A 13,299-nucleotide genomic window follows, 5' to 3' on the forward strand; every position below is an offset into this window, starting at 1 on the left:
ATCGGGCGGGAGTCGCTGGGACCTCCGGGTCCCGAGTCCCGAGCCTTGATCCCGTATCCCCGGGCTGCCTGGCTACTCCGGCGGGTGGGCGGCGCCCGGGGGCGCGGGGACACCAAAGGGCGGGACCCCGGCCGAGAGCGCCTTTTGGCGGCCCCTCCGCGCTGTGACCCGTCCCCGATTGATCCCCGCACCTTTGCCCACCAGTCCCAGCCCCCTGGAGCTGAGGCCAGACACTTCCCACTGCTGCCGGCGGTTACCGATCGCTTTCATTAGCGCCCCTTTTCCTGCTCTGCTGACACACTGAGGCCACGTCCTACACCATCACCACCACCCACAGGCCTTTGCCGGCCACGTCTCGACTCCCCCGATCGTTACTGCCACTTCCCAGGCCACAGCCTTCTCTGGCCACATCCCAACACTTGCCCTGTCCCCGACGGACCATTAGCGGCTTCTTCTGGACCTTTCAGAGATAAGCGAGTGGACCTTGGCAGTGTAGGGCCCAGTCCTATGGGAACAAGGGATGGGGGTTTCAGATTGCAGTCCTTGGTTCCACGGGCTTAGATGCCGCCTCCACAGGCACCCGGATATGAATATGACCCTAGGGAGGCCCACCCCAGGGTATCCAGAGCTGAGAAAAGACAGAGGTTTTACAGGCCATCAAAGATTCGGTGGTGTCCTCTCTAGGGACTTCCCTCTACCAGAGGAGCTTAAAAAAACTCTCTTGTGTTCCCAGGAGGATGGCAGATGGTGAGCAAGCTTTCGAAACCATGTCGCTGGGGACATTAAGCTTGGAGAAAGTGACAGTAGGGATACAGTTTTGAAGTGACCAAAGGGTTGACTTGTGGAAGGATGAGACCTTGTTCTGTTTTCCTGGAGAGTGTGTGGAGGTTACTGCGAGGCCCGTTTCAGCTTGGTGGAAGGATAAATTGAACACTGAGAACTGCCTATCTCTGGAGGGAGTAAGCAAGAGCCAGTCCAGGTAGTTTTTGAAGGAGAGTAAGGATTAGAGTGTGTGATGCCAGCGTCCCTTCTGAGCCTGAAATTTCTTGATACTCTTGAGTTCTCTTTCCTCTTGTGGGAGTTTGAAAGCCACTTGTTAAATTCTCTTTTTGACTTTTGGAAACTTGCCCAGCTCTGGGATTCTACATGTTAAGATTAATTTTGGGCTGTCAAGGTGACAGTTCCTTAATTTGAGTTCCATTATTACTACACCAACCGCCTTATTTGTATAGCTGTCCTTGACACCCAGAGCTTTTTCACACCGGTTATTTAATTCTATCTTCTGTGTGATATATCTCTTCACGTTAACTATGGGACTTACTCTGAAGTTTTGCTCCCCTCACTTTTGGATTTTGAAACACACTTTTCAGCTTTCTGGAAAACTCTTTTGAAGCATACCATTTGCTTAACCCTGCTGGGTCACATGCTCACTCATGGGATTCTGAAATAATCTATTCCTTGTGTTTATTTTAGGGTCAAGGGACTGATGTTTGAAGGGAAAGCTTCAAAACTTTTTAAAGAAACCTTCAGAATGGCTTTGAACCCGACAAGCTAGACATCGCTTCAGAGCACCGCCTTCAGCATGCATCTGCCCTGTCAGGCTTCCCTGGCAAAGGGGTAGTTCTTTGAAGGGGTCGTTCTGCAGACGGCCAGGGAAACGATGCTCACGGAACCAGATTGGTGGATTTGACTTTCTGGTAGAATTCTCTTGCTTTATTGATTTTTTTCCCAGAGCTCTGAGAGGCTGGAGGTATTGATGGGACCGAAGGGCCTGGAAGGAAGGGAAGAAGCATTTTCATGCTGAATGAAAACTAGACAAGTGACTGTTGGAGACTGAAAACACCTAAACGTCCCACATCCGGATTCAGCGGAGGAACTGTCACTGCTGGGGAGAAAGAAGCCAGACTGGAAAAGAAAACCCAAATAAAGAGAATGAGGGCCACCGAAGAGTAAATGGCCACCTCCACCTCGACAGAGACCAAGTCAGCCTCCTGGTGAGTAGCAGAGCCTGCAGGGGCTTAGTTCCTGCAGGCTGCTGCATGGATGTTTTGGGTGAACTGAGAGTCCCCAGCCAGACTGTCTTGATTTTATTAAGAAAAAAAAAAAATACCATTTTCCTCAGAGCAGCAAATCAAGGGCCATTTCTCTCCAAAGCTGATGTACTGTAACCACACGAGCCTCTTGCAGGGTTTGACGAATCCAGCATTGCTGGTAGAAGGTAGAAAAGAGAGCCACGGCTGGATCCCGCAGCCGGCCTTCATAATACCGTGGGCACTGAAGTCTTCACTTTTGAGAGACAAGAAGCTGTGGCGGTACAGAATTACACCACGAGAAGAGGTTTGGCCAGACTGGCTCTTCAAGGGTATTACACAATGTCTGCCTGAAACTCAGTTCCCTTCTCAACCGCAAATGGGTTAAGCGTGTCTTAATTTGGTTCAGCAAACATTTATGAAGGAGAGGAAAGTGAGAGGCATGGTTTCAATAGAATGAGCAGGATTTATGACTGATTACATGTGTGCAGTTCAAAACGACACTCAGGTTTTCTTTTGTGTGCCTGTAAGAGTGGGGTCACTTTCACCCAGGGAACATAAGGAAACAGTAGAATGGGGCCCAGCAGTGGGGTTTCATTCATTCATTCAAATATTCATCTATCTATCTAGCTTCCAGTTTTAGTGACATATAGTTGACATACAGCACTGTAACACACATAATCATGAAAAGATCACCACAAGTTTAGTGAACATCTATCATCTCATATAGATATAAAAGGAAAAAAAAATGTTTTCCTTGTAATGAGAACTCAGGATTTACTCTTAAAAACTTTCATATATAACATACAGCATTGTTAATTACATTTATCATGTTGTACATTACATCCCTAGTACTTATTTATTTTGTAACTGGAAGATTGTACCTTTTAACTACTTTTTTTTTTTTTTTTTTGTGCGGTACGCGGGCCTCTCACTGCTGTGGCCTCTCCCGTTGCGGAACACAGGCTCCGGACGCACAGGCCCAGCAGCCATGGCTCACGGGCCCAGCCGCTCCGCGGCATGTGGGATCTTCCCGGACCGGGGCACAAACCCGTGTCCCCTGCATCGGCAGGCGGACTCTCAACCACTGCGCCACCAGGGAAGCCCTGACTACCTTTATCCAATCCCCCTTCCCCCACCTCCCGCCTCTGATGACTGCAAATCTGAACTCTTTTTCTATGAGTTTGTTTCAAGTATAATTGACCTATAACACTGTGCCCAACATAGTGATTTGCTATTTCTATACATTACAGTATGCTCACCACCTGGCAGTGGGGTTTCCAAGCTGGGTTTGAAACATTTTTTGAGGCTCTTTGATCTGTCCGGGCCCTGCAGCCAGCTGCACGTTGGGACCTAGAACTCGGGAAAGTGGATTGTGCTAGAAACAGAGTTAGTGCTTGTCATAGGAAGATAAGGTGGGAGCCGGGGAGGGCGCAGATCAGGGGAGAAGAGTGCAGGTGACAGAGTAGTCACTGCTCTGGCCTGATGGGTGTGCTTTCGGAGACTGAGAGGTTAAAACCCAGGTCCAGCCTGGGTAGTCTGCTTTGCGGTCTTAAAGAAGTAATTGTAGTTACACCAGAGAGGAGACCCCGAGTCTTTAGGGAGGAGCAGAGGGTTATGGGTATTGAGGAGAGAGCTTCCTCTGCAGGGAGGGAATCAGAAGTTTGATGAGGGATTGTGTTAAAGGAGGGGTGTGATGCCTCTCTGAGCTCTCAGATGTCCCCGCTTCTCCCGTCATAGACTCGCTGCCCTGCGGGCAAACTGCATGTTTCCTGTTTCCCTTTCCTCGCGATGGCCCCCGAGGCTGGCACATGCAGCGCACACCGCAGGCCCTCAGCAAATGTGTGTTAAATGAATTCCTGGTAGAAGGGCAATTTCCAGAGACCTCGTGCCCAGCAGTTATGAAGACAACTAAGACATCCCTAACTTACTTCATTATCAGAGCCTTAAAAGACAGTTGACCAAACCACATGGTTATAGAGTTAAGGTTCAGTGTCTCAAATAAGAGGCATCATTGTGGGTGCCCTGTCTTTCCTTAGCTGCTCTTCTGTCTTTTGGGGCAGATGGTCTGACGGCTGGATAGAGGCGTATTTTTAGTTTGACTTGGCTGCACTTATGAGGTTTTATCTCTTTGTAGCTCTTGGGTCCCTTCTCCTCTGGGGCCACCAGAGCGCTTTTTAAATGCCGAATCATGAGCCCCTCTCCGGCTGGGCAAAAGGAAGCTGTGTTTTACAAGGCCCTGCTCACCAGATGGAAGGAAACACAGCTCCCTTCTGTTCTCTTGACAGGTGGAATTATTTTTTCCTTTATGATGGTTCCAAGGTGAAGGGAGAAGGAGATCCAACCAGAGCTGGCATCTGTTACTTTTTTCCCCCTCAGGTAAGCCGCACAGCATTTTCTTGTTTGGTGGGGATCCCACTGCCTCAAAGTGGTGACTTTTCCAAAGGTCTGGGGAGGGTTACATGTGGACAGTTTTCTCTGCGTAGTCCAGGCATTCGCCACTTCTACTCTCTTATTCTTAGTTGTATTATTTGTTGCTGTTCTGGTGTTGAAGTGCCCAGGCAGCCCAGTACTTCCGCCTTCCCTAGCTCTCTGTTACCGTCATGATTTTCTGTCTGCCCCGCTGGATTAAAAACTTTTCTCCAGGGCTTCCCTGGTGGCACAGTGGTTGAGAGTCCGCCTGCCGATGCAGGGGACACGGGTTCGTGCCCTGGTCCGGGAAGATCCCACATGCCGTGGAGCGGCTGGGCCCATGAGCCATGGCCGCTGAGCCTGCGCGTCCGGAGCCTGTGCTCCGCAACAGGAGAGGCCACAACAGTGAGAGGCCCACGTACCAAAAAAAAAAAAAAAAAAAAAAAACTTTTCTCCAAACATATACCAAAGTAAAGAGGAGAGAATCATCGGCCCTCACGTGCCCATCATCAGCTTCAACAATAATCAACACTTGACCAATGTGATATGAGCTATCCTAACTCCTCCCCACTCTTTTTTTCCTGGAGTATTTTTTTAAAATAAACGTATTTATTTATTTTTGGCTGCATTGGGTCTTCGTTGCTGTGCGTGGGTTTTCTCTAGTTGCGGTGAGTGGGGGCCACTCTTTGCGGTGCACGGGCTGCTCATTGCAGTGGCTTCTCTTGTTGCAGAGCACGGGCTCTAGGCGCGGGGGCTTCAGTAGCTGTGGCAGGCTGGCTCAGTAGTTGTGGCTCGCAGGCTTTAGAGCACAGGCTCAGTAGTTGTGGCGCACGGGCTTAGTTGCTCCGCAGCGTGTGAGATCTTCCTAAACCAGGGCTCAAACCCATGTCCCCTGCATTGGCAGGCGGATTCTTAAGCACTGCGCCACCAGGGAAGTCCGTTCCTGAAGTATTTTGAAGCAAATCCTAGACATGGTGTCATCTCACCAGTATCAAGTAACATCTCTAACTGAAAAGGGTGTATTTTGTTAACATCCCATGCAGTAAAATTTACAATAATTAGTAACAATAATATCATCTGATACAGTCTATATTCAAATTTTGCCTTTATTATCTTAGATGTTACTTAGTCCTTCCTTCCTTCCTCCTGCCTCTCTCTCCCTCCCTCCCTCCCTCCCTCTCCTAATCAGCATCCTAGCAAGGTCCACATACCCCATTCGGTTATTTTGTGTTTCAAGTCCCTTTTATCATGTAACGCTCCTCCCCCCTCCCCCCATCCTTTTTTCCCCCTGTGCCACTGAATTATTAAAGAAACCAGGTCTCTTATGCAGTAGAATGTCAGCACGTCCCCCACTCTGCATTGGGCTGATTACTTCCTCACGATGGTATCATTTAATGCTTTCTACCCAGTGCATTTCCTTTAAACTAGTAGTAAGATCTAGAGCCTTGATTCGGTTCAAGTTCAGCTCTTTTAGTCAAGAGTTCTCTGTTTTCCGTTGCATCACATGATGTCTGTCTGCCCCACAGTTTAGTTAACGTGAAGATCGATTAGGAGGCCTGTGTATTCACTCATGTGATCACACTTGACTTGGAGAGTGGGGATTAGTCTAGGCTGCTCCGGCCACTCTGCAGGGGATTTGAATGGGGATAAAGGCTTACTCTTTCTACCCATGCACAGGCCTATAATCCTAGGAACAAAAACGTAGTTCTTATGCATTCACTGTGGGTGTTTTGTGACAATTCAGGCAGGGTTCAGCAAACTTTGTCTCAAAAGGGCCAACGTGGGAATGTTTTGGTCTCTGCAAGCCGTGTAAGGTCTCTATCATGTATTCTTCTTTGTTGTTACTTTGACAACCCTTAAAAAAATGTAAAAACCATCATTAGTTCCCGGATTATATAAAAACAGGCAGCAGAGTCGATCTGGCCTCCAGGCTATAGTTAGCCAACCCCTGCTCTAAGGAATGACACAGGAGTTCGGGAACTTCAACGTAATGTCTGGAATTGGCTCTTTTCCCTAGACCCTGCTTGACCAACAGGAGCTGCTCTGTGGACAGATCGCCGGGGTTGTCCACTGCATTTCTGACATTTCCGGCTCTCCTCCCACCATCGTCCGTCTGCGGAAACTTAAGTTCGCCATAAAGGTTGACGGCGATTACCTTTGGGTAAGTTTACCAGGCTGAACCAGTGCCTGCAGGGTAGCCTCTACCAAGAGTCTTTTGTCTTTGTGAGAAGTATTGCGATGCTAGGGTTTAGAAATAATGCTTGCCATGGATCTTGAGCCTAGAACCTCCTCCTCTCCCCGCGTGTGCTGCCCCCCACCCCCGGTCATCTGCGATTCTCGTGTCACTTTCTGCAGGTGCCCATCAGAACTGAGTGCTCTCTCCAAAACACTGCTAACACATCCTGCATTGCACACGCCTGCTTTCTCCTCTCTTTTGGTCACCCTCTGGAAATTCTCTTTGCTCTGTGATGCAAATTGAGTTTTTAATCTCCATCTTTTCTTGTTTCTACTCTCTATACTCTCCACGCTTACTGGGGAAGGGAGCCAGAAACTTGAAGACACTGGTGCATATATGTTAGGTTTCAAAGAACCATTAAGAAAAAAAAAAGAACAATTTACAGCTAGTAGTACTATAGACTCTAAAGTACTGTTGTCTCATGCCTCCTCTTATTTTAAATTTATTCCTGAGGGGATGGGATGCTTAAGTGTAAGGAAGTATCTTCACCTTCGTAGGTATTATTTCCAACATTTTGTTATGAAAATTTTCTAACATACTGAACAGTTGAGAGAACTTTACAGTGACTACTCACATACCTCCTAGATTCTACAGAACACTTCATTATAGTTGCTTTATCACACATTTATATATTCATCCCTTTATCCTCTATTTTAACACTTGTGGGACTCATCCACATTGTTGCATGTACCGGCGGTTCATTCCTATTTATTGCTGAGCAGTATTCCATAGTCTGAATGTATCACAGTCTACTTATTCATTCTCCTTTTTGTGGACACATGAACTGTGTCCAGTTTGGGGCACTTAAGAATAAGGCTCTAGAGGGACTTCCCTGGTTGTCCAGCAGTTAAGACTCCCTGCTCCCAAAGCAGGGGGTCCGGGGTCAATCCCTGGTCAAGGAACTAGATCCCACACGCCACAGCAAAGATCCCGCACGCCGCAACTAAGACCTGGTGCAGCCAAATAAATAAATAAGTAAATAAATAAATATTTTTTTAAAAAAAGAATTAGGCTCTAGAGAAATACAAATCAAAACTACAATGAGGTACTACCTCACACCAGTGAGAATGGCCATCATCAAAAAGTCTACCAACAATGGGACTTTTTTGGTGGCGCAGTGGTTAAGAATCTGCCTGCCAATGCAGGGGACACAGGTTCGAGCCCTGGTCGGGGAAGATCCCACATGCCACAGAGCAACTAAGCCTGTGCACCACAACTACTGAGCCTGCGCTCTAGAGCCCTTGAGCCACAGCTACTGAGCCCATGTGCCACAACTACTGAAGCCTGTGCTCTAGAGCCCTTGAGCCACAGCTACTGAGCCCACGAGCCACAACTACTGAAGCCTGTGCGCCTAGAGACCATGCTCCGCAACAAGAGAAGCCACCACAATGAGGAGCCCATGCACCGCAAGGAAGAGTAGCCCCTGCTCGCCGCAACTAGAGAAAGCCCACACGCAGCAACGAAGACCCAACGCAGCCAAAAAATAAATAAATTAATTTTTTTTAAAAAGTCTACCAATAATAAGTGCTGGAGAGGGTGTGGAGAAAAGGGAACCCTCCTACATTGTTGGTGGGAATGTAAGTTGGTGCAGCCACTATGGAGAACAGTATGGAGGTTCCTTAAAAAACTAAAAATAGAATTATCATATGACCCAGCAATCCCACTCCTGGGCATATATCTGGACAAAACTCTAATTCAAAAAGATACACGCACCCCTGTGTTCACAGCAGCACTATTTACAATAACCAAGACGTGGAAACAACCTATATGCCCATCGACAGATGAATGGATAAAGAAGGTGTGGTACATATGTACAATGGAATACTACTCAGCCATAAAAGAATGAAATAATGCCATCTGCAGCAACATGGATCAAACTAGAGATTATCATACTAAGTTAAGTAAGTCAGGAAGTGAAGTAAGTCAGAAAGAGAAAGACAAATACCATATATCACTCATATGTGGAATCTAAAATACGACACAAATGAACAGAAACAGACTCACAGACATAGAGAACAGACTTTTAGATGCCGAGGGGGATAGAGGAAGGGAAGGATTGAGAGTGTGGGATTAACAGGTGCAAACTATTATACAGAGAATGGATAAACAACAAGGTCCTACTGTATAGCACAGGGAACTATATTCAATATCCTATGACAAACCATAATAGAAAAGAATCTGAAAAAGAATGTATATATATGTATAACTGAATCACTTTGCTGTACAGCAGAAATTAATACGACATTGTAAATCAACAGTACTTCAAGAAAATAAAATTTAAAAAAGGAATAAGGCTCTAGAAACATTCCTATACAAGTCTTTTTGTGGACATATGTTTTCATTTCTCATAGGTAAATATCTAGGCATGGAATTGCTGGGTCATAGGGTAGGTGTGTGTTGATTTTACAAGAAACTGCCAGACTTTTGCCCAGAGCAGTTGTACCAGTTTACATTCCCACCAACAGTGTATGAGAATTCCAGATACTGCCACATCTTCATCAGCAGTAATGTGGTCAGTTCGTTTAATTTTAGCCATTTTGCTGGATGTGAAGTGGTATCTCATTGTGGTTTCAATTTGCATTTCCCCAATGACTAGTGATATTAAGGCTTTTTCGTGTGCTTCATGGCCATTTGTATATCTTCCTTCGCAAAGTGTTTGTCCAAAGCTCTTGCCCATTTTTTAAACTGGGTTTTCTTTTTTTCTTGAGTTGTAGGTTTCTTCATACATCCTGGATACCAGTTCTTTGTCAGATATACATTTTAAAAATATCTTCTCCCAGTTTGTGGTGTGCCTACTTTCTTAATAATGTCTTTTGATGGGAAGTTTTTAGTTTAGTTTTTTTTTTTAAATAAATTTATTTTATTTATTTTTGGCTGCGTTGGGTCTTTGTCGCTGCATGCAGGCTTTCTCTAGTTGCGGTGAGCGGGGGGCTACTCTTCATTGCGGTGCGCGGGCTTCTCACTGCGGTGGCTTCTCGTTGCGGAGCGTGGGCTCCAGGTGGGCGGGCTTCAGTAGTTGTGGCACGTGGGCTCAGTAGTTGTGGCACGTGGGCTCAGTAGTTGTGGCTCGTGGGCTCTAGAGCTCAGGCTCAGTAGTTGTGGTGCATGGGCTTAGTTGCTCTGCGGCATGTGGGATCTTCCTGGACCAGGGCTCAAACCTATGTCCCCTGCATTGGCAGGCGGATTCTTAACCACTGCACCGCCAGGGAAGCCCTAGTTTTAAGGAAGTCTAATTTATCAGTGTTATCTTTTATGGTTATTGCTTTCTGTATTCTGTCTAAAACCATTGCCTACCCCATTGGAGAAGACATTCTCCAATTTTTGGTTTTGTAAGTTTCACAGTTTTAGCTTTTAAATTTAGGTCTGTAATCCACCTTGGATATAGCTTTGTGTATGGTGCGAAGCAGAGGTCAAGGGTCCTTTTCTCCATATGGGTGTCCAGTTAATGCAGCACCATTGTTGAAAACTTTCCTTTTCCTCTTAGATTCCTGTGGCTCCTTTGTTGAAGATCAAATGACCATTTAAGTGTGTGGCTCTACTTCAGGGCTCACTATTCTTTCCCATTGATCTTTCTGAAGATTCTATACAAGTACTACTCTGTCTTGATGTCTGTAGCTTTATAATAAGTCTTAAAATCAGATGGTGGAAGTCCTCCAAACTTATTCTTCTCCAAGACAGCTTTGGTTATTTTAGGTCCTTTGTATTTCTGTCGTAGAATCAGTTTGTCAGTTTCTAAAGAAAAGCTGGTGGGATTATTAGGATTTCATTCCCTCTATAGATTAATTAGGGGAGACATAAGCACCTACTGGGTGCCAGACTGTTGTCACTTGGATTACATCAGTGAACAAAATGCAGATCCTTGCATCGGTGGGGCTTACATTCAGAGAGCATTTTTGTTTGTTTGTTTATTTGTTTTATTTCAGGGTTGCTTTGTTTAAGTTTCTGATGAGTCCCTTAGGAAAGACTCCTACAGGAAGAATTACTGAGTCAAAGAATACGAAGGTTTTTCAGGCTCTTTAAACATAGGCCCAGATTATTTCCTAACTGAGCAAGTGTTTATCTTTTGTGGCTGGCGCGATGATGCAGTCGGTCCCTGTTCTGGAAGTACTCCATCCAGCTGGAGAGACGGGATGGCCATTCATGAAACGGTCTGGGTCCAGTGTTTGCTGTGAAACCCAAATGAAACATCCAGTGTCCAAATAACAGTGCTAACAATACAAGGGATCAGGAAACAGGTCGGCATTGTCTGGAGTGATGAAAACAGGCATCCTGCGGGGGCTGGCATCTGGCGGGGGGGGCACGGGGTCGGGGGGAAGGCAGGGGGGAGTCCCAGGCAAATGAACAAGAATGGGAGGCGGGGGGATTTCAGCTTGGGCAACATGAGTAGGTACAAAAAGTATTTGTTTCCTGTGGAGACCAGCGAGGCTGGTGGAGGGTGTGGGGTCACACAGCAGAAGATGGATTTTGATGGGCCAGTGGAGTCCAGCTTTAGTGAGCCCTGGATGCCAGGATTCTGAGCTTGGCCTCAGAGAAAAGGAAGATGCCTGTCCTCCTTTACAGGTGCTGGGCTGTGCTGTTGAGCTCCCTGACGTCAGCTGCAAGCAGCTTCTGGATCAGCTCATCGGCTTCTTTAATTTTTACAACGGGCCTGTTTCTCTGGCCTACAAGGTATGGTGTTGAGGAGTCTTAAGTGGAACTTCCTTAGCAAAATCGATATCGGCAGAACACAGTGTTCACCCAGGGGTCTGGTACACTTGACAGAAACACATCGTGTCAGCGACAAGGTCATGGGCCCTTGGAGCCCCTCTCAGATGCCTTTCTTCCCCGGTGGCCTGAGTCCCGTTCACCCAAATGTTTCTGCCTGTTCCCTCCTTCCTAGGACGGCTGGGAAGAGCAGGGCCTGGTCACGCCCTCCCCCACTCCCCGCCCCGAGGGGCCCTGGTCTGTGGGGGGCAGGTTATCAGGGGCATGAGGTGAGGCCTCGCCTGGATGGGAAGTTCAGAACAGGCCCTCCCTTCTGGCCAGTTTTTCGTGCAGGAACAATTTTGTTGGTGGTTGGAGTCCTTGCCGAAGAGTGTGTCTCTTGGAATCTTGGGTGTTGACCTCCAGCTGTTCTGTTTCAGAGCTGCTCTCGGGAAGAACTGAGCAGGGAGTGGGACACCTTCATTGACCAGATCCTGAGAAACACCGGTGACCTGCATAAGATATTCAACTCCCTCTGGAACCTGGACCGAACGAAAGTAACAGGCTCAGCCCCCTGCTCGTTGCATGGATAGGAACAGGGCTTCTGGACACGTTTTCCCCCTTGAATGAGGTGTATCTCAGTGCGCGTAGTTGCTAAGACCTGTGCTCAGATTCCATGCAGCCCTCACGAGGCTTGGCCCGTAAAATGGCCACAGCATAAGACTTGCCTCCCAGAGCTGTTCTGATGATGAAATGGGACAGTACGTAAATGACAGGAAGCAGATACTCAGTAAAGGGTGTTACTGTTTTGCTAATGCCCAGGAGTGTTGAACTCAGTGATCTGAAGGTCCCCTTCTCGATAGTACCATTATGTGATTTAATTATTCTCGACATCCAAAAAGGCCCAGGGCTGACATTTTAAAACCAGGGTTGCCACATCTGGGACTGTGGGGCTGGGAGGTGTTCTGTCCCTGTGCTGTCGCTGTTGCCGCTGGCACGCGGTGACAGGAGGCCACCTGCGTGGCTGGCCCGGCCGCCTGCACTGCCCTTGCTCAGTGGCCTTGAGCTGGCTGAGCATCACATCCTCACAGTCAGGTAGCCAAAGGGAGGTGCGAGGCACTGCCCCTCGAGAACCGCTGGCCCGTGCCCTGAGCATCTCGGGGGACGGGAGCCTTCCACTGTGTGCGGGCTGGCTCTCGCTGCTGTCGTTGACTGTGTCCCTTTAACAGGGACGTGGCACTGGGATGCTGCTAGAAACAGGGACGGGTTTCCCGCTCCTGTTTGGAGGGCTTCTTGGAGTTGGCCCAGAGCTTTCCAGACTGGCTGGCTGGGCCTGGGCGTCTTGAGGGCGTGAAAGAATGAACTGCATGCTTGGCTCCTTGGCACTGGGTTCTAACCGCTGCCCGGCAGGAAGCAGGAAGAGGCTTTTGGTTATTGCTGGCCATTCTTGACCAGGCTCAGATCGTTTTCTGGTCTTTTTCGGGACTTTTTACAAGGACCGTGGACTGAGGCATATACTCCTGAGTGAAAGGCCATGACGTTATCATTTTCTGTTACGCAACAGAGTTACGGGATCTGGTCAGACATCAAGCCAGCTGCGTCACAGGGGTGCCTGGGCTTCAGGGCGACGGTGGAGGACGGGTGGGTGGGTTCACCGACACCATGACCTGAATTTGAGAGGTAGGTTCTCCTCTCCTGCTGCCTTCTGGTCTCAGCGTTGATCGTCAGGGTCTCCTTGGCCATCTGCACTGTCGCCTGTGAAGAGCCATACGCCATATCTGCTCTACCTTCCAGCTTCCAGAGAGGCCTCCTTGTCCCCAGAATTTGGCGTTTGTGGTGGCAGCCGTTCTGGGTGTCAGAGGCGTGACATAGCTGTCACTGTGCGGCACACTCTGCCTCCAGGCTTGGGCTCTGAGCTGCCCATCTGCTCTCCAGAGC

At 47.9% G+C, this 13,299-nt stretch overlaps 1 protein-coding gene across 6 annotated transcripts in view; it reads left to right on the forward strand.

Moving 5' to 3' along the window:
- HPS4 (HPS4 biogenesis of lysosomal organelles complex 3 subunit 2) overlaps positions 1-13,299 on the forward strand; it is a 28,673-nt gene that overhangs the window by 141 nt on the left and 15,233 nt on the right. For 2 of the 6 annotated variants that reach the window (XR_007471643.1, XR_007471644.1), the window contains exons 1-6: positions 34-979; positions 1,474-1,994; positions 4,319-4,409; positions 6,460-6,603; positions 11,239-11,346; positions 11,802-11,918. Coding sequence is in view for 4 of the 6 variants with exons in the window: in XM_004283780.4 (XP_004283828.2) it covers positions 1,954-1,994; positions 4,319-4,409; positions 6,460-6,603; positions 11,239-11,346; positions 11,802-11,918 (501 nt within the window). In the remaining 2 variants the exon portion in view is untranslated. Of the gene's footprint in view, positions 1-33; positions 980-1,473; positions 1,995-4,318; positions 4,410-6,459; positions 6,604-11,238; positions 11,347-11,801; positions 11,919-13,299 lie in introns of those variants that run through there. The other 4 variants (XM_049697815.1, XM_049697814.1, XM_004283780.4 and 1 more) reach the window with 3 other exon arrangements.

The sequence above is a fragment of the Orcinus orca genome, chromosome 15, assembly GCF_937001465.1.
Source record: "Orcinus orca chromosome 15, mOrcOrc1.1, whole genome shotgun sequence".
Lineage (NCBI taxonomy): Eukaryota > Metazoa > Chordata > Mammalia > Artiodactyla > Delphinidae > Orcinus > Orcinus orca.